At 40.3% G+C, this 25,485-nt stretch overlaps 1 protein-coding gene across 5 annotated transcripts in view; it reads right to left on the minus strand.

Moving 5' to 3' along the window:
- CDC25A (cell division cycle 25A) overlaps nucleotides 1-20,695 on the minus strand; it is a 249,214-nt gene extending 228,519 nt beyond the window's left edge. For 2 of the 5 annotated variants that reach the window (XM_086941057.1, XM_086941055.1), the window contains exons 1-11: nucleotides 20,585-20,694; nucleotides 19,735-19,952; nucleotides 7,707-7,792; nucleotides 5,741-5,786; nucleotides 5,584-5,622; nucleotides 4,191-4,227; nucleotides 3,822-3,911; nucleotides 3,351-3,470; nucleotides 2,769-2,906; nucleotides 2,085-2,153; nucleotides 1,203-1,361 (exon numbers count right to left, since the gene is read on the minus strand). In XM_086941057.1, coding sequence (XP_086797183.1) covers nucleotides 1,203-1,361; nucleotides 2,085-2,153; nucleotides 2,769-2,906; nucleotides 3,351-3,470; nucleotides 3,822-3,911; nucleotides 4,191-4,227; nucleotides 5,584-5,622; nucleotides 5,741-5,786; nucleotides 7,707-7,792; nucleotides 19,735-19,916 — 966 coding nt within the window. In that variant the 5' untranslated portion in view covers nucleotides 19,917-19,952; nucleotides 20,585-20,694. Of the gene's footprint in view, nucleotides 1-1,202; nucleotides 1,362-2,084; nucleotides 2,154-2,768; nucleotides 2,907-3,350; nucleotides 3,471-3,821; nucleotides 3,915-4,190; nucleotides 4,228-5,583; nucleotides 5,623-5,740; nucleotides 5,787-7,706; nucleotides 7,793-19,734; nucleotides 19,953-20,476 lie in introns of all 5 variants that reach the window. The other 3 variants (XM_086941056.1, XM_086941053.1, XM_086941054.1) reach the window with 3 other exon arrangements.
- Between the last annotated feature and the right edge of the window lie 4,790 nt (nucleotides 20,696-25,485).

Below are 25,485 nucleotides of genomic sequence, written 5' to 3' on the forward strand. Positions count from 1 at the left end.
ACCTTTCCTGTTGTAAAAATATGGTCAAGGACCCTAATCTTGTGTCTGTGTGATGGAGTTTCCCATCAGTTCATGATACACTGCATATTGTTCTGTAAATATTACACCTTAATTAGGAAGAAGTATTTACTTACACTGTTCAAAAAATGGGGGCTTAAGCAATGTAAAACAGCTTTCCCGAGATTACAAATGCTGGAGGATGAGTTGACATTGTATGCAGTATCTATGTTTTTAAAACATATGCTGAGATTTAGACTATCTATGAACTGATTGATCATATTACCTTGTATTAATTCTGTTTATGTTTCTGGTCTCAAATGGTTATGTCATCCTTGTATTTTATCTGTGTTTTAGGATAATAAAAGTTGTGCTTTTATGGATTCTCAAATTTGAACCTGAATAAAGCTACTTTGATTTGAGGACTGATGCACTGACTTGATGTGCCATGGGTCCCTGCAAAATACGTTCCCAGGGCCTGTGTTTTTTCCCAAAACTACCTTATACCCCTGTTTAGCACCTCTCTGGCCACAGGCCAGTACAATATTGCAAAGCATTGCATTACCAGTAATTCTCCTGTAATCAAAGTATATATACAACTGCAATACAAACTGTATTACTGCAAAGTATATATCACTCACCTGTGCCAGGCTTGCTTGGTTCTAGGAAATAAAATAACTCCAAGAATATTTTTATACAAACAAAATCGGTCTGAGTTCAGTCTTTGAGTGTGTGACAATCATTTGCTGATTGAGTGTGTTAAACAAATGTTTAACACTACCCTCTGATAAAGCCGTACTGCTCTCCCACACTAAATCAAATAGAGAGTAAGGTGCTAGCTACTTTTACCTCTGCCTACCTTTGGGGTTCCACTGGACTCTGCACACTATACCTCATTTTGGTATGGTATATACAGAGCCAGCTTCCTACACCTGACATGAGGATGGGAGGGTAACTGTGGGGGAAAAATCTGGCCTACCAGACTTACTAACCACGTACAAAAAAAACACAAGTATCAGAGAGAAAATGAAAAAATGCCAGAAACGGACTTAAGCAGATCTGACGTCTGTGGTGAAATCCCAACCATCTCCTGCACACACTAAATTGGGACCGGGGGGGGGGGGGGGGGGGATTGTCACAGTACAGCCTGACTAGAGGAAAGCAAATGGGTGATGCAGACCAAACCTCAGGAAGCACAGACTAACCTTAGCTTCAGGCTCCATTTCTTCTTGGAGAGAGACCTCGAACATGCTCTTTCTTCTCTTACTTTTTCCAGGTGGGTCCTCTGCAGGTCTCTCCACACGCTTTAGCACCGGTTTTTGACTCAATATAGATGCAGAGCAAGGGCTGTTGCTCAGATGATTCTAGATTAACAGTACAGCATTAGGGAGCAAGGTAATGGGTACAAACTTCAGAGAAACAGTAAAGTGTTTTAAGCTAGTTGCTTAAAGCTGCCATAAAAATCAGACTAGCCTTTAATAAAATTAACAAGTTAAAAGAAATTGGGCCTATGTTATGTGTGAGATGCAAGGGGGAGCCAAACAATAATCAAACTGACCATAAAGATTGCAAACTAGATATGGGTAAATATGTAGTACGAATATCACAGTGCAGTAACAGTACACCGCTCTCCCGGAATTCAGTTCTCTCCTATCACTTGTTAATAGTATGCGGACCATAGACCAAGTACAGAGCTCCCCTGCCTTTTGGCTAGGTTCACACTATACAAATAGCACATGCATGACGAGCTATTAATGAACAAACTAATATCAAAGAATCAGGCTTACTCCAAGGTTATCAAATTGATAAGAACACGCCCCACGCAATCTTGCTATGACCTAATGATATGCACGATTTAGTCACAGCCAATAGTTCTGCATCGGAAATAAGCAGCAAAGGCAATACAGTCATAAAACTATTGGAGAAGGCATTTTGCATGCTTTTCCCAACGCCTTTGTGACCCATAGGCTGAACAGAGCAAATGCCATCACAATACATTTATCTGGTTACGTCTAACAGGGGCACATTTTTGTATACGATCACTTATAAGCAGCTGAAACAAATGACAGTGACTGATAATCACTTACTTGATTTGTGGCCTCTTTCATTACTAAGGGGGCAGTCCAGAGACTAGACATGCCAGGTGGAGCATCATTCTGAGGTAAATAAGAAAAAACACCCATCATAAAATCAATACTAGCAGATTCAAATTCATAGTCTGAATAAGGACAGTAGGGGGGTTTGCTGATGACTGGTATAAAACAAGTTCATATAGACAAATGTTACTGAAGCATTGGAACTACTGCTACTACAGAATGTTCTACAATAAACTAAAAACTATCGGTTGTAAAACGTAGAATGCACAGTGAACAAGGAGATTAACCGGTGTACAAAACCAGAGTATTGAGTCACTAAGTAGCAAATCAGAATGACAGAAGAAAATACCTCTGACCCGGCCAATCCAATTCATGCCAAATGTTCTAATAACTACTGGTCCAGGTATATCTACAGTTGTCAGAACTGAATACTCCAGTTGAACCAGGTCACTGAAGGGCAATGACAAAGTATAGTGCAAAGGTATAATGGACATAATTTGCCAGGGCAATAAATCTTTCCAAAGCAGGTGTTTCTGCAACAGCAATTCCCTACACGGTTTAAAATAACTTAACCTAGTCTGCTGAGCAGGTTTAGGCAACAATAGGGGAATGGTCTTTAGTAACAAAACACCTATGTGACTCGTTTATGATAAAAGAAAAAAATATATATTGTACCTCAAAATCCTCATTGTCAAGGAGCTCTAGAAATCCATCATCCTCATCATCATTCACTGAGGAAGTCAGTGACTGCTTATGCAAAAGGATGCGAGTAAACTTCTCCGGCTCAGCTTCACTTCTCTCCGAACTAGGGAACTAGTTTTTGAAGAAAGGCATCAGTTTACCCAGTGACTCACTGAGCTCAGTTCGCTACACAAGCATTTTAACAAAACTGACGTACAAATGTAACTATAGTTGATGTAGCAGACTATTTTAGAGGTGGTTTGGAAAATGCAAGGGCTTTTCCAAACGGTCAAGAAAAAGCTTAAGAGCAGGTAATCATCCACCATGGGTAATGAGAATTATTTTAAGTCCAAGTCAAGCTAATCTTTTCCATATCAGCGATGGGAGAGGAATCATTGACAGAAGGTACATTTTAAGTGGTGACCCAAGCAGGTAATCTACACAAATACATAGTACCCATACTTCTATGCAGAAAAATTAAGTTAACTGGCTACTTAAACAAAATTGTGCGGTTCAAGAAGCTAGGTCCGATAAGGTGATATGCAATGTTATGATTTGATATAACAATTTACGTACCATTCGTGCGGGTGCAGAGTTCTGCCTTTGGACGATGGGATCCTTACAATCACCCAAGAATCTAATGCGGAGATTGTTCCGCGAAGCTGGCCTGCTTGGCATCTTAAACTGGAAGGCCTCCTGCAAGACAGCAACACAAGTACACACAAGGATCAATTGAACTAGAAATTAACTTTAAAATAAGGTAAATAAACGTGCATTTTTTAACACTCAAATTGTTTGATCAAGGATTTGAGTCAAACCACTCCAGTGAATTTCATGCCACTTAATCTAGTTTTCAGGACGTACAAAGTCCAAATCGGTTTTAATGACATTTCTCCACGATCAGGTTAAAAGTAAAAAAGAAACCACTGCCTCTTCGGCCCATAAATTTGCAAAGCACAAAGAAATAAAGTGCAGTTGTACGTATAAAACCCTTGAGCAGTGACCATAGTAATACTTGCTCTCAGAATCAAATATACCATAACCTACATTTTCCTTATTTTCATCATCTTGGTTGGAATGAAAGAGACAGTCCTCAGAATGGTTGCTCTTGAGAGCTGGACTAGAGCCTAGGAGTTTCTGCTGCAAAAAAAAATAATAATAATTACTGCACATGAAAGCAAAACACTAATTGCCAAAGACTATTCATTGCGACTACATGGATATTGGTAATGGACATACATGCTCGATAATCAAGATCATCAATAGTGTACTTCCCACCCACACCAAAGACCAAGTATTAAACTGGTTATGTCCGGGGTACTCAAACATTTTTCCATTCACACCAGAGAAAAACAAGATGAAAAAAAATGGCACAAATCCTCACAAGAAAAGAAATTTTTGTAATTTGTTACTTACTGGAAGGGAGTTTATTCTTCTCATTGGCAATTTAATGCTAGGAAAAAAAAAATAGGAAAAAAACATGAACCCCATTGTTCAATTCTGCAACGCGTTAACAAAATGCTCTATAAAACGGGATCTCTGAATGATCACCACAGTGTCTGGCGGTCAGGTTACACAAATGGTGGTCAAGGTTGAGCACAGGGAGAATCAGGTTGTAGGGCTTGTGAACATTCCAGAGATTGAGAGAAACGGCTCGTACTCATGTCAACAGACAAGGAATGGACACAAACTCTTTCCAGACAAGAGTTTATTTGGCAGGGCCTTTGGGCCGGGCCAGATGGAAAGGTTTAAGAGAAAGGAATCCCTTTAATATCCGAGCAAAGCCAGTCTAACTAGCCATAAAAGCTCTAGATCATAATCAAGCTACTGGAATTATTTGATTGTGCGCTCGCTGCGATCCTCGCAAAATTATAGAGTTGCTGCATTTGCCCCCGAATCCACCATTTCCCCGCATGTTCCGCAGATTAGCAAAAAAAAAAAATGTTTATAGCTCAAATGGTGCAAAAGTTACTATACATGCAACAACAAGAGTTGCTGCGCAGTCAAAGGACCTTTGCAAAGCTGGACTGGTCAACTTTGTTGCTTATCGTTATGTTTGCTTGTTAAACTGGTAACTAATACTCAGAATGTTACCAAGTTGAAAAATTATGAAATAAGGAAGTAATACAATTTCAAATGTGCCAAATAATGCTACATAATTTGGCTTTTCATACTAAATAATGTACCCAAATCTGCCGCATAATGTGACCCTCTCCTGCCACACAATACCAGTGCCCCGGATCATAATTACGGCTCTGTTTTCCATTTTTACAGAGAGACAGAAAACCATTTATTTTATTGTCTGTATTTATTTTTAAATGTGGATAAAAACAGAAATTGGGTGCTTTTAGAGTTATCTAAGTACACCTTGCCATGACTGCCAGGCCAATAACTGTATGGATTGATAGGTAAGGGGTTTAAAAAAATACAGGAATTTTAGTAAAGAGGTTTAAACACTTACTATGCACAAGGCTGATACTCAAATGTGCATATTTTCATATATGTGATTTGATTTTTCTTCTGCAAGTGTTCATATCACTGAAACCTGGCAGGCATTCAAGCGTGGCTGCATATTTTTTAGTTAAATAAATGTGGAAATATACCAGTTTCAGCTTTACTTTTTCACGAAACACATAATATGGATAAATAGAGATAAAGTTGGCAAAACAAAAATGGATAAATGGACATGGAAATGACCAAAAAATAAATACCATAAAACCGGGAGCCCTAATCATAATCAGTCTGCTGGAAAAGCGGCAGCAGGACAAAGTGTTCACCACTTCCTGAAGCCTAACATTAATAAACTCACTTTATAACTTTTCCTGACTCAAGCAGCGCCTTTTCAAATCTATAAAAGAAATAAAAATGATTCAGAAAAAGCATCAACAAGTATAACATGTATAGTATAGCCCACATACTTACAACACTCACATTAACACTTCTATAGGAAACAAAAAATGACATACGTTTCCTCCATGTCTTTTATGTCCAGTGGGCTGTCAAGGCCAAGGCCTGCAACAGAAATAAAAATGTAGTTTGACAGCTCCTTACACAACAGCTTAGCATTTTTCAGAAGTCACTAAAGTGTCATCTAAGGACTATAAAAAAAGAAAGAAAAGAAGGTGCAAAGAGATGCTCTGGTTCCCACAGACTTCACTGACTAGCCAATTCCATCTAATATCTAGCCTCTAAATACTTCAGCAAGGACAAAATTACACAGACACTTGAAACAGAACACAAAGATCCAGACTGCGCCAAATATAAACTTGAGAGCACACTATACAGGATGAAGTCAAACACCAAGTCAATCAAAACAGGACAACTTGACTAATGAACCAACACACTGTTCTGCATAAAGGCAGATTAGGTCTGCACAGCCAACTTACTGCCCTTAAAGGATGTTAGTACTCCCGGGACAATGCAGAAGCAGGAATATTAGGAGCCAAGAACAGATATCGTTTTCTGAACTCCCTTCATAAGAGGGAGGTATTTTTCCATGGCAGTTGGAGCGGTTGCAACTCAGAACAGCATCGGAGGACAACTACCTACTAGAATCTTCCCTTTTGGCACAGTCTGATGCCCTCACCCTTTAAGACTGTATTGAAACATCCAACATAAAAGCACTCCCATCAATGCTACCCACCCGAGAGGCACCATAGAAGCAGCATGGTGTCAGAAGATACTTTACAGATCTGTTTCCACAAAAGGGGAGCTTAAAAGCGAAGGCATGCCAGCAGTAGGAACTGAAGTCACAAAATAAGTGGATAAAAATACCATTTGCAGACTGAAGATCGCTCTAGGCACCAAAGCATGAACAAAATCCACTTAACTATTGAATGACAGAAAAGGGTGGATTCACCTTAAAAGTTTACCATCAAGAAAGGCTTAACAGGGCAGAACCACGTGCACAAAGATCTTACCCACAGGAGGGGAACTGAAACAACTATGTAGCATGGGCTGCTAGATCTATTAAAGTAGGGGTCTTTAACCTTTTCTGTACTGAGAGCTACTTATGTTCAATGAAAACTCATTGAGCTACTAATATTAGTGTTGTATAATTTCATTTTTTTTTTATATGTGTAATAATTCAAACAAGCAAAGGCTTTCTAATTTAATAAGCTGGGCTGCACACAGGTGAGCTAATCGGAAGTAGCTGGGGAGCTATAGTAGCTCACAAGCTACTGGTTGAAGACCCCTGCATTAAAGGAACCGAGTGCGTTAATATCTGGGAATGCTGCCCGTCAAGCTATAATACTTTACATATCCTTTTTTCTTTTAAAGCAGGCTACTCCAACGAGTAGTTTGAGAGTTACTGGTAGCTTTCCAGGTACCCATAAGTAGCTCTCCTGCATGTAGTCAAGCCTAATAAATGAGAAGCTTTTGCTTGGCTGAATATAAGGTTACCGAAATTGAAAGGTGTATATTCTAGAACAAAAATAGTGCATTTTCAGAACTCACGAGCCAATGTTTGGAGTGTATTATTACCAATAACTCGGTGTGTGGGACATTACAGCTATGGCGGTTACGTATTACCCATGTAAAAGCAATCCACATTAACAAAGTATTTTTATTACTACTGCTGGCAACCATGCTTGATTCACTGAAGTGATTACTGCTAGTCATCTTGCATGTGGTGGCCACTAATGTAATCTTGTCCAATGTGGACAGTATTAATATTCTATTAGAAGCAGCATGGGGTGATTTTCATTGCCCTTACTGCAGAAAAATTGGAGGCGTCAACTTTAAAGGGAATGAAACATTGTCTTAATAAGCACCACAATGGCTAAACCTCCGTACAGGCTCAATGTCACATTTTCACATCCTTTGGAGGAGTCACTCCAAGGACATTTCATGAAGCTATACACAGATACATGTGCCAAACTGTTACATTATCCTTTGAATAGAAAGAGGTTGTGCAATGTGCCAACAAACCTGCATCTGATGAATCTGAAGATACAGTCCTCTGCCAACTGGCACCAGTGTCCAAACACATCCTCTTCTTAGGGGTCTCAGAAGGGCTGTTCAATTAGAAAAACATTCAGGTTGATACCATAGGAACAAAGAAAGTGGTTAGGACTGTGTGCAATTCCACAATTGCCAAACAAAATTCCTGCCACTCAGTTAAGCAAATATAATTTCAAAAAGGGCAATACATCAAAAGGAAACCTTTAAAGGTCATGATTGTTCCATCAATATTGTTTAACTTCAAAAAGACCAGCTCAGCTCAATGAAAATTGTCAAGTACACTGTCAACAGCAATTATGTTATACGTATGCCTCACTGGTGAATTATCAGTATGCAATAATTAAGTTAGCATTCATATCTCTACACCACAAATGGCAAAGCTGCCTTCTATGGTCAGAAAGGTATATAAGGTATGGAGTCTGCCTAGTGGGAAGTTCTAAGTATTTAATTTGGCTAGTAATAACAGTTCTGCAACTGCAACAACAAAGGACTAAATTAATTGATTTTAACCTCACTAGTACCCACTGGCTCGGTGGGCATTACTGCGGACATAGATGAGCATGTAAGAAAACCAAACAACTTCCACCAAGTATTAACAAATACTGCATTTCAAGTGGCCAAAATCTAACAGAAACCACAGTGCATACATCCAACTAAGCCATTTCGCAAGCCATCACGACTTACGCATGCCGCCAATACACCATGCACAAACGTGCAACAGAACATAGATAATATTCTATCACATTATCCAAAGTCTTGCAGCTGATATGCCAGAACTTAAATAATCTCGCAAATAACGTATTAATCTGATCAGAACGCATTAGAAAGATCCTCAGATGCCCTTTAGCACAGCATTAAAGCCATTAAGTTGTCAAAGCTCTGCCAACTATAAGCACAAAAAAATGGCAACGTTCTTTAATTCATACAATTTTCAAAAGGGTATATGTGCCATTTGGCTCAGATTAAATAGAAGAGGTCCTGTTAACTTTTGTACGGCATATCTGTGTACTATCTCTTTATGTCTGGATTTTGACAGCAAAGCTGTTAGACATGGTCTTGAATATGCTTAAAGTGGGCGTTGGTCCATTCATTACAACAGTAGGCTTTTACAGACCAACCTTTGCCAACCCATATGTGATTATAGAATCCTCAAGACAATTGCTAAGTCAGAGCAGTGCAACTGTCGCTGGATGCTGTTGGGTATTAAGATATAGCTTGCTACCTCCAATAGAGTGGTTAAACTGAAGAGCATGGGGGACTATTTACTGCTTAAAATTAAACAATCACATTAAATTACTTGTACTATACTTACTTTGCAATAAAGAAAGCTATATTTTTTACTATTTTAGGTTTTAGTCATTTCTTGCATACAAGTCCGACTTTATAAGTGCTATCCAAATGTGGAAACCATGATTCCAAGGTGGCAGTCTCCTGAAATCTCTGAAGTTCAACAAAAGCACCACCCTTACAAGACTTCAAGGTGCCCATCTTTGAGTCGGGCCACTCACTTTATGCCATACAAAAGCGGATTTAAGCGGCACCTGTGTGCAACTCTATCGGTTGTTTCACCTCCAAGACATGGTTGCATAAACCGATGTATTGTGACATTTTTTTTAACTGTTGGACAGCTATCTTTGCTATTTACCAGATTCACACCTGGGATTAATAGTAATATTTAAGGTGTCCTCTTCTAGTGTTTGCCACGGCATAGCCAGTGAGATGCAATTTTTTGTTATTTTTTTGGAATAATGGTTATTGGTAGGGCTTGCATTTTGTGGTAGGGTTATTTTCTGTCAAAGCATTCATTTGCAGGAGGCTTTATATCTATTGTGAACAAATATAACGGACATTATCTTGATTCCCACTAATGCAAGGACCATGGGGGCTAGGCAGTCATACATACACTGATGTACAGAACCTTACAACTGTGAAAGCATATGCATACTCTACATTCCAAATCCACCAGGTGCACTGGATTTTAGCTATCAAGGAATTCTGAGGTCACCTCAAACTTGTTTAGAAAAACAATTGAATGCAACAAGACCAGTGTAGCACAAAGGTCCTTGTCTAGTGACCCTACAACTCTTACCTGCAAACTCACTGCATTTAAGCCCTTATCTTATGAATAGGAGACTAAAAAACACATGCTCAGGCCTCAAGGACATTAAGGGCCTCTAGATCTTATTCTTCTTCAAGATTTCACTATCATATTTCACTGAATTTCACTGCAACTGTCTACTCCTTTCCTACTGTCACAATATAGGAGATCCAAATCATAGCAGAGAAGCAAGAAGTAGAACATGTTCCTTAACCCCAGAAAGCGAAGGGGGGCTATTCAGAAAAGCAAGAATATATTTCCTTATCCCTGTTGGTAGTCAACCTTTGTTTTACACAGAAACCAAAACTGGACAATTGAAGTACTGAGAACTTTTAATACAATTAACATCTTATGGCTTAAATGTGCTCATGCGTTAGCTTAAACACAAGCCTACTAGCTTGGCCATACTTGTCGGCGTTCTATAAATTATAAGACACCACTGACATTTAATGTTATGCATCATTTAGAATTACAGTTACGATAATTAAAACTACGTACTATTGCAACACGGTATCCCTGTTTGCTTGCCTAAAGAAGGTAGATGGGGCACAGATGCCTACCTACATCTACTCTTTAACCTTGCCGCTTATCCACTGATACCGCTACAACACTTTTGTGCTGTATTACAGCTGCACCCATTTCTTTGTGGTTGCTGCACTCTGACTATCCTGACATAATAATAATATTAAACTTCTTTATTCGGCTTATTCACAAAGGAAAAACCATAAAAGAGAATTATTAATACACATTACATTTTTACATGAATAAAAAAAAAAGAAAAAAAACATACAATTTCAATAAAATTCCTACAAAGAGCTAATTAAACATGAGAGAATTAAATATAAAAATTTCATCGGGAATCAGCTCAGGATATCGTTAATATAGCTATTTATAGGTTTTTCCTGTGCTTCATAATACATTTTAAAAAGTTGCTCACAAAATAACAGACATTTTCAGTTTCCAGCATTTGGAGTCTAAGAAGCACGGGCCTGCATTGTCTCAGTCCCCAGCTCCTCAATATTGGTAGTAACCAGATTTTTCTATGCGATTGATGGAATTTGCAAAGCATAATCACATGTAGATTGGATTGTATTTACAGTCCATCACACGGACAAGGTGGGAGAGTAGCTTCCCAACAGTTTTTCAATGGAAACGTAACCAATCTAAAAAAAGTGTTCAGCCTGAATCTAGTCATTAGCATTCTCTCGTATGTTGATATTTGGAGTGTCAGATACGGCTGAATGCCATGGGCTATTTGTACCATATTTGCATGGACTACCGCAGTTTTTAGTGATTCAGATGCTAATCTTAGAGACTCCAAGTGTCTTCGAGCTAATTGTTTAAGGTCTCTCTTCGAGATGTCCATTATAGTTTCTGGTTCGATGAAGTAGTTCTCTAACCCTAGATCTTTGAAGAAATTTCTTACAAAGGAGAGCCATTTTACTTTAAGGGATTTATCGAGGGCCATTGAGTCAGCAATGATGGACTGGGTCAGCGCGTTCTTATCAGATGTCCAAATGCGCCGCCACAGCATCACTGGTTCAGTTTTAATTAGACCCTCTATATAGGGTATTCCTAATTCCAGGTGCATGGCATAGGTTGAGGTGCCTTTCGGGGTGGCTAGGAGGAATCTAAGGAAAACGTTTTCCGCCTTCTGGATGGGGCTAGTATCGGTGTATCCCCAGACTCCCGCACCATATAGGGCAATAGCCTGGCATTTAGCGTTGTAGATTTTCAATAGCTCCACTGAGGGCCTTTTTCCTAATCTCTGAGAGAAACTCGTTAGAGCGGCTATTGATCTCTTAAAGAGATGACCCCTTGTGTCTACTGCTGGCTTCCATGTCAGTTGTTCATCTATCATGATGCCCAGGTAAGGGTATTGGGGGGTGACCTCAAGCTTTTGATTATCGAGGAAATTGGCCTTTGTTCTTTTTTTCCCCCTGCCTGCTGTCATAACAAAAGTTTTCTTTACATTCACCCGTAAATCTAGATTGCCCATGAAGGTCGTATACCTGAAGCTCGCGTGGTGTGCGCGCAAGAATGACGGCGTCGTCCGCGTAGAGCAGGGCGGGAATCAGGCGCTGATTTATACGTGGGAGATCCTGAGCCCCCCCTCAACATCTCCCCCTCCAGACCATTAGTATAGAGTGAGAAGAGGAAGGGGGCCAGGACACATCCCTGCCTGACTCCGCGCTCTACACTAAACAGGGCCGTCAACTCGCCATTCAGGCCAAATCGCACTCTGGCCGTTGCGCCGGAATAGAGTTCCCTCAAAAAGTCCAAAAGAGATGGCTCTACTCCCATTTGGCATAGGACCGTCCACAGTTTTGCGTGCGATACGCAGTCAAACGCTGCGGACAGGTCGACAAAGACCATATAGATCTTGGTTGCCTTGGCCTGTGTGTATTTTCCCATTATTAAGGTGAGATTAAGGGCCTGTTCTACTGTTCCGAAACCCTCACGGAAGCCAAATTGGATATCGGAAATAATTCCTCAATCCTCACTCCACTGCTGGAGACGCTCTAGGATAACTCTCCCCACTACTTTCCCGAGCGAGTCCAGCAGTGAGATGGGCCGATAACACTTCACATCTTGGCGGTCCCCCTTTTTAAAAAATGGGGACCATTATTGACTTAGTCCAGGAACTTAAAACTCCCTCATTCACCGCAGCTATGCACACTCTTGTTATAATGGGGGCCCAGAGATCTAGATAATTTTTTTTTAAGTCCACTGGGACCCCGTCAGGGCCTGGAGCTTTACCCAGTTTGCTTTTCTGTAATGCTTCCAAAAGATCAGGTATATCAAACAAAAGCGGTATAGGGTACTGTACTTTTGGGGGCGATAAGTCTGTGGGTGAACTACTTTTAAAGATCTTTGAGAAATGTGCGACCCATGTGTGCTCATCTATGGCAACTTCTATTGTAGGGGTGCCCGTGTCAGAGAGATATGGGGTTCTGACTGTTCGCCAGAAGAGCTCACTATTTTTTGATACAGCACTCTTATGAAGATCGTCCTAGAGTTTCTGATTTAATTCTGCAATTATCGATTTTCGTTCCCCTATGTATTGGCGCCTCAGGAGTTGAATTTGGACTGCGTCCCTCGGTTTGTTGTGGAGCACCGATTTTAATTTGGTTAGAGCGGTTGTGCAGTTATGGCTAAACCATCCTTTCTTTACTGAGTGATTTGTTCTGGGTTTTGACGAAAGTAAATCCTTAATGTGCTCTAAAATTTGTTTGAAGTTCGTTAGAACTTCCTCGTAGCTTGAGGACAGATCCAGACATTTTAAAATGTTTGGGTATGCCTGGATTATCAATTTTTTTGTAATTTCGGTGGGGTTGATTTTTCCCCATTTGATTGTGTAACCGTTCTGTTTACCAATCTCTAGTTTATTCTGTGCGAGCGTATTTGCTATGGCCAAGTTTTGGGGTTTGAGCTCAGGTAAGTAAAGATTAATCTTTAAGGCTGAGTGGTCACTAATTGAATTACCAATGACCCGAAAATCCTTAGCTATGCCTATCAGGCCGGGAGATAGAAAGATAAAATCAACTGTTGTGTGGTAGCCTCTACCCACATAGGTCGGATTAAGTGAGTTAGAGTCTGCATTTCGGGGGTTAGCAATTTGCAGGTCCAGGTCCGAGAGCACGGCATTTAGAACATTCCCCGCTTTGTTGTGTGTGAAGTGTACTAATGGGGCCTCAAATTCATCCACCATCCCACAACAAAGTGGATTGGTCGTTAGACATGGATGGAGATTGAAATCTCCTCCCCATATTAAGTGGGTTACCACCTGACTAAGTCTCCATTGATAAGATTGTTTTAATCTCTCGTGTGCATTACTAAGGAGATTTATGAATTGGTCTTCATCAAGGTTATTATATAAATTGGTTAAGAAGATGGTCTCCTTGTTAGCAAAGGAGAGAGAAAGGATTTGATAATTAGAATCCTGAAAAACTATAGCCACTTTTAGGTGGGGTAATGTATTCGCTATGTACGTTACTAAACAGCCTTTGGGTCTTCCCATTATACAACTTATTGCTGGAACAAAGTAGGTTTTGTAACCTTGTAAATGCAGCTCTTCTGTTGACCATGTCTCCTGGAGACAGATTATTTGATACGGGTTTAGAAAGTTTTGTGCGGTCCCGTCCTCAATTTTGGAGCGCAGACCTGCTATGTTCCAATAGAGTATGGGAATCGGGGGTCTCACATCTTTTAACTATCCTGACATAATGTACCCAAAGTTTCAGTTTTATACCCCATTCTTTAAAACTGATGTACAGCTTTCTAGCAGTTTGGTTAGATCGTAAGTTTTCATATGAAGGTCGCACTCAGCTGCTGTTGCAATGTGATTAACCCCTTTGCCGCAGTGTGAGGGGGGCAGGGTTGGGTGTGGCGCTCCCATACTCAGGACGGCTACCGGCCTTCATAAATCATGGTGGGTGTGTGCTCATGACGGCCGGGAGCTGTCCGAACTCCGCCCACTGATTACTTCTCTCGCCCAGGCGGGGAATTAATACTGCTTGGGCAGAGCGGCAACGTTCGGACGGCTACCCGCCGCCATACGCATACTGTGACTCATGACAACAGGGAGCCGTCATAAGCATTCAAGTAGTTAAAGGTCTATAAATTCTATCAGACAAATACTGCTCCTGAGCGTTGTCACTAACTTTTTAAACCTGAATGAGGACAAGAATGATCACTGCGGGCAACGGACACGTGCCAGCGAAATTGGAGGACTCATTTCTTGCATTACAGTAAAGAACTTAGTAACTGTTTACGCAACCCTGGGCTCGAAAAAATCCACTCGCATGGTTATGCAATATTTAATCAGGACAGTATTTTTTAGGGACTAATCGCCCTCTCTGGCGAGCTGAAAATCTTCTGGCTTTAGCCCCAGAACAAAAAGTAAATGTAAAAAGACAAACTGATTTGATTTTTGACCTCTGTCTGAAAACGGAGCAAAAGTGACAAGATAAGAATTAAACGCATCTTTATTGCTAAAAAAGTGAAAGAGCAATAAAGATGCCTTTAAATCTTAGCTTTTCACATTTGCTGGCTTTTAGAGAGAGGTCAAAAGACAGTTTGTCTTCCTACATTTATTTTTCTTTGTGTGACTGAAGTTAGAGGATTTTGTAAAGTGAACTGTGTGACGACTGAACTGTGCAAAGTATGTGAAATGTAAAGCTGTAACATTTCAGGCTTTTTTAGAACACTGAAATAGCTAAGTGGACTGTTCTAACATTTCAAATATAGTTTATTAGTTATGAAGACATTTTTGTAATTCTGTGATGAAAAAAATATTTGTATAGGATCAAAACAAATTAGAGCACTTCACGATGCGTACATTTTAATATTTTTACTGAAACTCAATTTTCAAACATTGTTTATGCACTATTCAGTAAAACTACATTTTAGTGGTAACGTGTTGTGGCCATTCAATGGAAAAGATTCTATCTGTAAATGACAGTGATCTACCACATCAGGCTTTAGTAATACATTTATTTAAAGTGAGTGGTGTAAACATGAACTGGTAATTATTACTGCTCCTGTCCAGATGACAATTATATTAGTGAACTAAGAGGCAAGCCAGGGATCATGTGTACCCTATATATGGACTTGTTTCTTGTTATACATGGAGCAAATATTTAGTCTAGTAAATATGTTTTTTTGTACAGCAAAAATAGTGAACACACATATTTGAAGGTGTTCTCTCATGTGATAAGAAAAAGGTGGCTCCACAAGACAAAATATTTGCCTAGGATCCTACAATTTGAGACCAGTTCACGGGTTAAGTACATTACAGTTAGGTCGAGTAGATTATTCAGGTTACTAGACTTGCGGGTCTTGTAACAATTTTTCGAGCCCTGCATCAGATACCTTTTCTCCCTCAAAAAGAAAAGGTTTGTATATATGCTTAAACCACTTAAGAAAATCCATCATATTCTCCCACTGAAGAGGTCCAACCAAGTGGCGATCATCTGAGTCCTCTCATATAGATTATAATGCCATATACAGGGGTCTGCTCAATTGAGTTTAGGAAAAGGCACAGCACCATCAAAACTCAGCAATAAAATTAGTAACTGGATTTACTTTTTTTTATGGGGGAGGCCTGTCAACAACCAGAAACTAACATGACTGGTTGTGTACAATGAAACGGTTTGCTAATACTGTGTATGGTTCACAGAAAAAGGGGGCGCCTATATCCGAGTTAATAACTCATCACTGCCCCATTAGGAACAGCTTTACTTCTTAAGGTGAGACTCGAAATAGAAAAACCTAATTACTCCATCTTGTGAATAGAATGCCTTTCGCACCAAGAGATACGCAAGACCGAATTAAACACAGCAGTAATATGTGTGCCGAAAACTGAGTTTTAATACATGTGCTAGTCGCAGGGACGGCCATGATAGTTGGTAAAACACAGTTCCAAGAAATAACCTCCTGGCCTTAGCACTCAGCTGAGCATATGGCCTCGAGGGAAATCTGTGATTAGCTTAGACATGAATAGAAGACACTCACAGCACAAACAAGATGGTGTGACTTATCAGTGGATATGCTCATGGTGAGCAATGGAATGAAGCCAGGAGGCAACCATTGTATCCAATGTTAGAGCAAATGTATATAAGCTATGCGCAACAGATGTTTTTGAGACTTGCTGAATGTGTCTCTGCATGGGAAACTTCTGGAGGTCTCCCAGCTGCGAATAAAGAGGATACTAAGAAACCAAGACTTTAGACTGACGTTGTTTTTGATGGGCCGAGGGAAATAAATTACCACAATACGTATTTTAAAAATAATAATAATAAAGAAGATTTTGAGAGCAGGATAGATGGCTGTCTTTGTAGTGAGACCTAAATTGAAGAATTAATGCTAGATATTCCAGTGAGCTATCTTAGAATTATGATACTTCCTTTTTGCTGAAACCTAGACTAGACCCTTGTTTGTGGCATTTTTTCTAACATGCCACATTTTGGTAAGTAACCTACAAGTCAGGGTACTTTTTCTTCAAGGGAGTATATATAAAGTGTGTTGGGTTCAAGTCCAATTATATGAAAAACATACTATCAGGGCTTATCATAGTTGCAATACTGCCTATAATTGTAACAACAAAAACCCACAGGTTCAGGTGAATGTTCAAAAACTGATGGTCCCAGAGCATATAAAGTAATCAAATGGGGAAGCAGAGATTTAAAAAAACGCATCTTTTAGCTTCACTGTTTCTAGATTGTTCACAGTAATTCAAAAAGGCGGCCCTGTGACTGTCCTGCAGTTAATATGCACTATGTCTGGAAGCTGTGCCCACATTTTTAATACCATGTACGGCCAGCATAGTTTGACAATCTGATAAAGCCACGATTAGATATCAAAACATCTAGTACTATAGTTAAAACAAACTCATGGGACCACTTCCAGCAGTGGGATAGGTTTATAGTGTCCACCTAACTGAATTGTCTATCATGCTTCGGGTTCTGAGAAGGATTTTTAAATAGTAACCACTATTCTTATATTGCCTATTTCTAAGTGTGTCCAATGTTTACAAATAAGGCAGTAAAAAGATTGTGAAGGCTTTTTACTGAGTCTTAAAATGTAGGTGGTGTATAAGCAGCAGCCTAAGTGAATACCATCGTTGACCATTAGTGCACTACTACAACTAAATTCAAATAGGATAACCAAGGTACTCTTTGTTCACTTCACTCTTAGAGGCTGGCGATAGTCAAGACAAACGTCAGGGTGACAGCGAAGGGATTGAAACTCTAATTGACTGTTATCACCACTGATGAACTCAATATCTGGCAAGATCGAAAGGTAAACGGCCAGGTCGCAAAAAGTTTGTGACTTGAGCAATGACTTGGCAACCTGTCTCAGATTTTATGATGCAACCTATGTACTAATAAGCCTAGTCACACTCTCCAGTCATGTTGGGTGGCTGAATGACCTGGCTAATCAGTATTAATTAGGTAGGTCACTATTTAAACCCAGCCAGCGTTATTGGTTGTAACATGGGGCGATAATCTGGAAGAACAGCATCCACGCCTCCCCAAAAAAAGCATTGGCAAAGCAAATAGGTCTCGCCCTTTAACTGGTATGTGCCGACCTATATGGTTTGCAAATGCTTATGTCTACTTTACATTACTAAAATGTCATAGTGATGCCCTGGTAAAGTAAAACTGCCAAAAAAGCTGCTGGTGCATCATGTGCGCACAATCATGCACACACGTGGTGACCATCTTGGAATGTTTTATAGCCATTAACACCATACCTGCTGATATCCTTCTCCTGTGCTGGGCCATAATGAAAGCGGGCGCGGTCATGACGAGCTCAGCTCGTCAGGAGCACACGAGCAGTGTACCTCATGACGAGCTGAGCTCGTCATGAGCATTGAAGGGGTTAAAAGATGTTCACCGTGTGTGTACATGGGTTTTGGTGAAAACCACCCCCCTGAGGGATTTATATACTGAAATGCAGTGGGCTGATACAAATGCGAATGTACAACTCTTTTAGCCAATGCCTAAAGTCAGCTGAACCGCTCTAGAGAATGGTTGAAATGGGTTCTCCAAAAGCCCCATTCTATAGCTATACATATGTGTATGAATGTTGTGTACTGCGTGTTGTGAGGACATTATCTGTTGCCAGACAGTAGGCAAGACCTAAACGTAGATTAAAAATGGGACCAGTTCTCCATGCAAAAGTGCTAAATTAATATCTAATCTCTAATAATATCCGGCCATGATCAACACCGATGGGCAGATAAAATGTAACTGGTCAGAGTGTGCATCTGTGCATGGGCTTGGAGTAAGCTAGTGTATACTGTACACCTACACGCATAGTATGGTATCAAAATTGTAATAAACACCTGCAGGATCTGATTTAGTCCCTGCCACTTGATTGCCCAACCAGGGTAACTAAGTGAAACAGCCATGAGTTCTAAAAACTCCAAAAGTATATTGCTGAATGTCAACCGTTATTTGTAGTGATGGGGGAACCACACTTGCTCCTCCCTCCTGCACAGGTGCACATAATTTACAACAGACTATTAACATGAAGAGAACAGGATAGGAGCATCACTTTAACATGAGACGTGATGCAACAAGAATAACCTTGAAATGCAATTGAACTATGGGTGCAGGGGATTGCGGCAGCACCCCCAGAATAACTTTGTCATCATTCTTTTTGAACTCCTACAATCAATTTAAGTCCATCAATTTTGTTTTTTATCTTGTAGCATTTGATTTGCCTTCAAAGACAGGATACCCGTAGGGTGACAGTATGCGCTATATAAGCTCTAAAATCAAAGACAGGTCAAATGTTAGGTAACGTCGCCTGACAAATTATTCCTTATGCCTTTAATACGGAGGCGGGTGTTTACTTTCTCCCACTCCAACTGCAAAGCGATTCAATTTTGCAACCAAGTGACAAATCTCCTGCAGCGGCATGTCAAATATTTTGTAACCAAAGTGAAATACTTGTAAAAGTACTTTACAAATATTTCTAACTTTATCAGCCACAAGGAAAGAGCAAATAAGGTATACCGTTTTTTCTAATTGTGATGGACACAGCGATTTTAATGGGAACTCAAATAAACCAAGACATTTTATTTGTGTGATAAGTCCGCACTTAAATCAGATTATCGCAAATTATTGTTTGTGCACCATGTACGTTCAACGATAAAGATTCATAGCATATGGCACATTTAATTGCCTTTTCAAGAGGAACTTTCAATTGAAAATGTAATCCCTGCACATTACAGTACACTCTATGGCTTCATCATGCATTCCTGGATACATACCAACCCTACCACTCATCCTGTATGGACATGGATCATTTGCTACATTTGACGGGTAACAAGCAAAAAAAAAAAAAAAAAAAAAAAAAAAAAAAAAAGGTAATCCCCCACTTTACCTGCCCAGCCCTTGCAGCTGGTCCATAGTGAGAGCTAGGTTGGTTATGGGAGAGAGCACAGATGGGCGAGTCTCAGTTTTGAAGAGGGACTTGGACACTGGCAGGGAGGTGTCAGGGGAGCACGAGGCGGGCAGAGAGAGGCGGCGGGGTCCCCAGGTCGGAGCAGCTCGATAGCCGTCCATGATGTTGATAAAATGACGCGGTGGGGTTCTTCACGCCTGCAACCAAAGCAATGTAAAGACTAGATTAATGTGTGTGATTTAATGGGCTACATACACAAGAAAAAGGTTGAAGTTGTGATTCGATAGAGTTCGAACTGATCATACATAAAAGTTATCACAATATTATTCATGCAACACACACGCGAGAAGTAACGGCGTAAAACACATCACAATAATAAATATATTTTTTTTTAACACTGAACGCCAACCTAAGCAGTTGTAATTCATGTTAAACGAGCGTACAACCGAGTGCCTCCTGCAAACGAATTCGTCCAATCATTTATAGACACATATCTGAAACGAAGATACATGAAGACCGACAAGAGAAAGTCAGACGGGGACCAAGGACACCAAAAGCACACGTGCCGAAAGGCGACGCATGTGGTGACAACCCAATAATACCGATTAAAACTTCTTCCATTCGAGAACCTGGACATATTTCTTTTAACAGGTTTACTCTTTATGGCGAAGATATTGGGCACCCTTGACAGGATAAACTGCCCGTTAAAAATCGCGGATACCTGGAGGATAGGGTTGACGCACTAAATCTTAAATTCAAACCAAAATCGCTTATAGTCAGTAACAAAGGTAAAACACAAGAAAATGCTACGGAGAACTCATAACAGCACCTAGGCCCGAGGAGCCCGCCCCTACTTCCGGCTTCTCTTCTGCCGCGACCCCAGCCTCTGACCGCTTGGCGCCTTCTTCCTGGCCCCAGCAACTAAAACTGGCGCCAACCTACACTAGCCAATCAGCGTATTCGCTAGTATTACCTACAACGGGTGACAACCAATCGATCCACGGCGTCCATTAAACTAGCCTACCGAATCTGTCAGGTCACTTACGCGGAAATGTTAAGTGAGATTGACAGCAACGACCGCCAACCGGTAAGTAATAATTTTCGCGGCATCTAAAAGGGCCAATAGAAAGCCAGCGGAAGGACCGTGGCGTGGGATGTAAATATTCTAATATGCGAAAACTCCCGGGAAAGTATCTCGAGAACACGTTTTTTCGTAATCGCTCGCTGTCAATTGAGTAAACAAAGTTTTGTACTTTTAATGTGCGTTCTTTGGGCAGCGCATGATCCGATTTGTAAATAGTCTGGCCTTTCCCATTAGTTGCTTCTGAAAATGCGAGCGATCGCGCGCGTACACCTTATTTATTTATTTTATTTTATGCGTTTTTATATAGCGCGGACTGTACCCGAAGGTTTTAATTCGTAATGATCAAAATACTTTTATTTGATTTCATACAAGGGTTGGGCGTACCACCATGAGTCATAAAACCGTGGATCAACATTTCAAAACTGGTATCTAAAGGAAGAAGACAAATATTGTAGGGAAATGATAAGCAAGATGAGGCTAAATCAAGTCAACGGGCAATACATAGTTTAAGGTTTTAAAAAGTTCTTCTGCCACGTTTTACCAAAAGTCTTTAACACAATAAAGCGGTTCAGTTAGTAAGCATCTGGGGCGATTAGCAGCTGGTACATTAAAAAAGTTATGATCTGTGCCATTGAAGAGCTGTAAACAAATTGTGTTAAGGCTGCTTGCGTTAATTCGATATATTGTCTAGTTTATTTGCCGCCGATTTCCATAAATTTATGGCATTGCATGGATTTCCCGCCAAGACATTTTATGACTGCCGCTCTGCATATCCTTATGTGTGCTTTTCTTAGTTTCTCCCTCAAGACTGTTTTCCTGGTTTCTAATAATGCAGAGCAGATACATAGGAGGTGCTATAATGACTCCTCTCCATGTCCGCATAGCCGACATTCTTTAGTTGACCATGTTTGTTTCCATTTTGGGGTCAAATCCTTCGTAGGGTATACCCCCGGCCTCAACAGTGTCACATAGTGTTTTTTTATGATATGAAAAGTGTTCAAACAGGTAGTGTTGGGGTTTTAGGGTATGGTACGATTGTATCACTTAATGATCAAAGGGGAATGGATCACTTGTCCTGCTCAACCTTAGGTATGCAAAAAGGAATGAGGATGTCCCAGTGTAAAAAGACCCTCATGCACGTGATGGGTATGGTGGTATCTGAAGCGGTATATCTTGGTTCTCCGCTTATGGATCACATGTGTGCATAATCATTAGGTCTATTTTAGGTTATGCAGCCTCCACCAGTAGGTTCTTACCCAAGGTTGACGCAGTAGTGAGCCAGTGATAAGGGTTTTGTTAATAAGACACAAAAGCCAGAGATTCCGATTCTTTATTATGCCTGGTTTTGGGTCTGGTAAACTCTATGGTAGTGCATCTTATGGACAGAGTTACGAGTATTAGGTGCACTGAGAGTATCAAAAGTTCGGGGGTTGTGAGGGGTATTTTTAAAAATTGGTCGACATGCTTCTGCCTCAATATGCCTGGGTTTAGGACTTATGGGCATTCATCAGGACCGTTGGTGAAATAACGTGAGAAAATATAACTAAAGTGCTCAAAAAGTGAAAGAAAAAGGTTGTTGACCTGTTTCTCTGTACTGGAGGTCTTAAGGTACCTGTAATGAGTAAACACAAAGTTTGCAACATACATACAGGGAAGGGGGTCAGGAGGGACACACACACCAAGCAGAATTCTGCTGCATATATCTATCCATTGATAGATTCATAAACAACTAAAAAACGGCAATACTTTAAAAGACCGGTTAACAATCATGGCAATGTCAACTATCGGGAAAATGGCCTGTTGGATGGTCAAATCAATTAATCATACTTCTACAATTTTATCTGATATGTTATTAGATGCCCAGGGTGAACGCCGAGCTATCTTGCAGAATCGTGCGGCCATTGATAATAATTGATAATTGATAATGTCAATGACGGTCCATATGGTATCGCGATCACGTGACTATACAGTGGCCCAATTAAAACCACCAGTTATAAACAGGAGAAGGGTGAATGTAGTTAAAGAGATTCAAATTGGTCGAACATCGATGTCAATGACGGTTCATAAGGTACCGCGATCATGTGACCATGCATTGGTCCAATTAAATCACTAGTTATTAACAGGAGAAGGTTGAACGTAGTTAGAGAGATTCGGATTGGCCGAACATCGAGACAGCAGTCAGTTTCCACCTCTGTAAGTAACCACGGGAAAACGGGTGTGCTTCCCTTTTCTTTGTGTGTATAGTTTCATTTAGTTTGATTTTACATTCATGTATTGTTTTTTTTCGAAACGAGAGTATAGTGAGAATCGAAGCTAGACCATTGCAGTCTTGTTAAAACATAGCATTTTTTGGGTACACGTGTCCTGATAGTAACCTTAGCAAACCCAGTTGCGATGAACTTAACATTGTACTTGTGGCGTTTCTGCTGAATTAATGAACATTGGGCAGCATTAATGAACTTCTGTTGTTCTTGATGAATTAATGAACATTGAGTAGTGTTATTAATTTGCCATAAATTAGTTACGCTGATAAAAATGTTTCACAGAATGTTTGTGCGGTATTAGTTAATGTGTTATGAGGCTGGCTCAAAATATCCTTGTTTTTTCTATACACAGACCCCTGAGGAAGGGTGACTTATGACCCGAAATGCATTGGGTATATGTGGAAAATTAAAAAGCGATATGGATCAGCAAAAAAATATATTTGCATAAATGAAGACTAAGTATAATATGAAATAAAATATTTGAATACTCTTGGAAAATGACATTTTCGTCTGAATGAATCATTTAATTGAATGAATTTGAAGTAGACCACATGGTCTGAAGTATATGTGTGCACCCCCCGCCAAAAGTGGAATTCCCATTTTTCCTTTCATTGGTGAAGATGTCAACATTTTACAATGTGTTTGTCTAGAACATGAGGGTACATAAAGCAACGTCTGTGGAAAATACGCATTATAAACAAAAAAACAAAAGTGTCACCTGATCTATGCAGCTAATATTTGGAAATAGCTCCAGTCGCAATAGAATGGTGTATGTACAATAGGTCCCAGGGTGCACACCCAACATTAGATCATTATGGCAAATCATCAATACTTCATCCCGGGGGAACTGGTTCAAGGTAAATGCAGCGATAATCGGCCCATCACTTCTATATTCTCAGGGCATCCCCGTGCTTTAAAAATTGGGATTTCTAGCCCCATGGAGAAATCAAGGTTGCATTCCATGCCCTAGCAATGTCGTGCTTAGCAAGGGTAAGTCCTAAGAATAGCAGATGCCTTTTCTTCCTATTACCTCCGATCTCGTCAGTAATGTGGAGCATGGTAATGCGCGGAGACCGTGGGATGTCCCATCCCAGAACCTTGGAAAGGCACGTCAGCACCCAGCGCCAGAAGCGCGTTAGGGAGGTACATTCCCAAATCGTGTGGAAGAAGGTGCCTTTGGCCGGCCAGACTGGAATTTTGGAAAGTAGCAGACTTGATTTAGACTAATCTGAATTTTCTGTGTGTTGGTAAAAATGACTTCAATATTATGAGACCATCGATGGTTCCGCTTTTCTTCCATTTTTTTTCCTTTTTGTGGTTCGGGCACTTGTTTTTGACATGGTCTTTTGGAGTTCTGGATTGCTCAAGGGTTTGACTTATGCTAGTATTTTTGCCTTGGGTTTTCTAGATATGTGTTGAAATCATTTAGAGAGGTGTTTATGCCAGAGTATTTGGCAACACACAAATGTAATGGTTAACATAGGGCACCAATTTCTGTCACTAGCTGCTTGCTGATAACTAAACTAGGCCCACTATGGTCATAGCACGAACGACAGTAGGGTTAGCTACCTTAACTGAAAGCATTTTGTAATGCTCATCTTGCATGACTTTAAAAGGGGTAAATAAAATGACAATGCCATCGGGAGCCCGATGAATGAGCGGGTTAAGTGAGCGATCAATTACATGCAGAAAAGTGAGATATTATTACCACTAACATAGTGTACAAATCACTAGTAAAGTACCAAATGCTTCCAGGGTTCTAGAAGATGTCTGAATTGTTTCCACTCATGGGAACTTATTTATATTGTACCGTCATTTTTAGGTCTTATTTAGTTAGGGTGCTACATCCAGTTCTGCAAGCCATAACTGTTGAGTTGTGTCCAATTCTGGAAGTCGTATCACAGGTGTTGTGTGCAGTTAAAAAGAAATACATTAGCGGCTAGTGGGCACGCTTGCCTAACCTGCTATTAGAGGCAGATTTTTATTGTTGTCTCTGTTGGAAGGTGGAATCTGACTGCATGGTTACCCCCACTTTTTGCCTGGTGTTTTACTGGTTTTTGACTTAGTTTGACTGGGATCCTGCTAATCAGGACCCCAGTCTATCTGCTTTCTCCCTACATTGGTTGTTCATGTACTTTAGGTACACTCCCGATTGGATTCTGGTGTACCCATATCAGTCCTTAGTGTATGGTATCCTATATACCAAGGGTATAGGTACCCCAGGGGCCTCCCAGGGGCTGCCGCATGTATTATGCCACCCCTGAGAGGCCATTTAAATTAACACCACAGGTCTGCTACTGCAAGGTGTGTAAGGTGGTGCATGCATCCCTTAGATATAGGTTCACTATATCTACCATATCACTGCACATATAAACCTATCAG

Source organism: Lissotriton vulgaris, chromosome 10, assembly GCF_964263255.1.
Source record: "Lissotriton vulgaris chromosome 10, aLisVul1.2, whole genome shotgun sequence".
NCBI lineage: Eukaryota > Metazoa > Chordata > Amphibia > Caudata > Salamandridae > Lissotriton > Lissotriton vulgaris.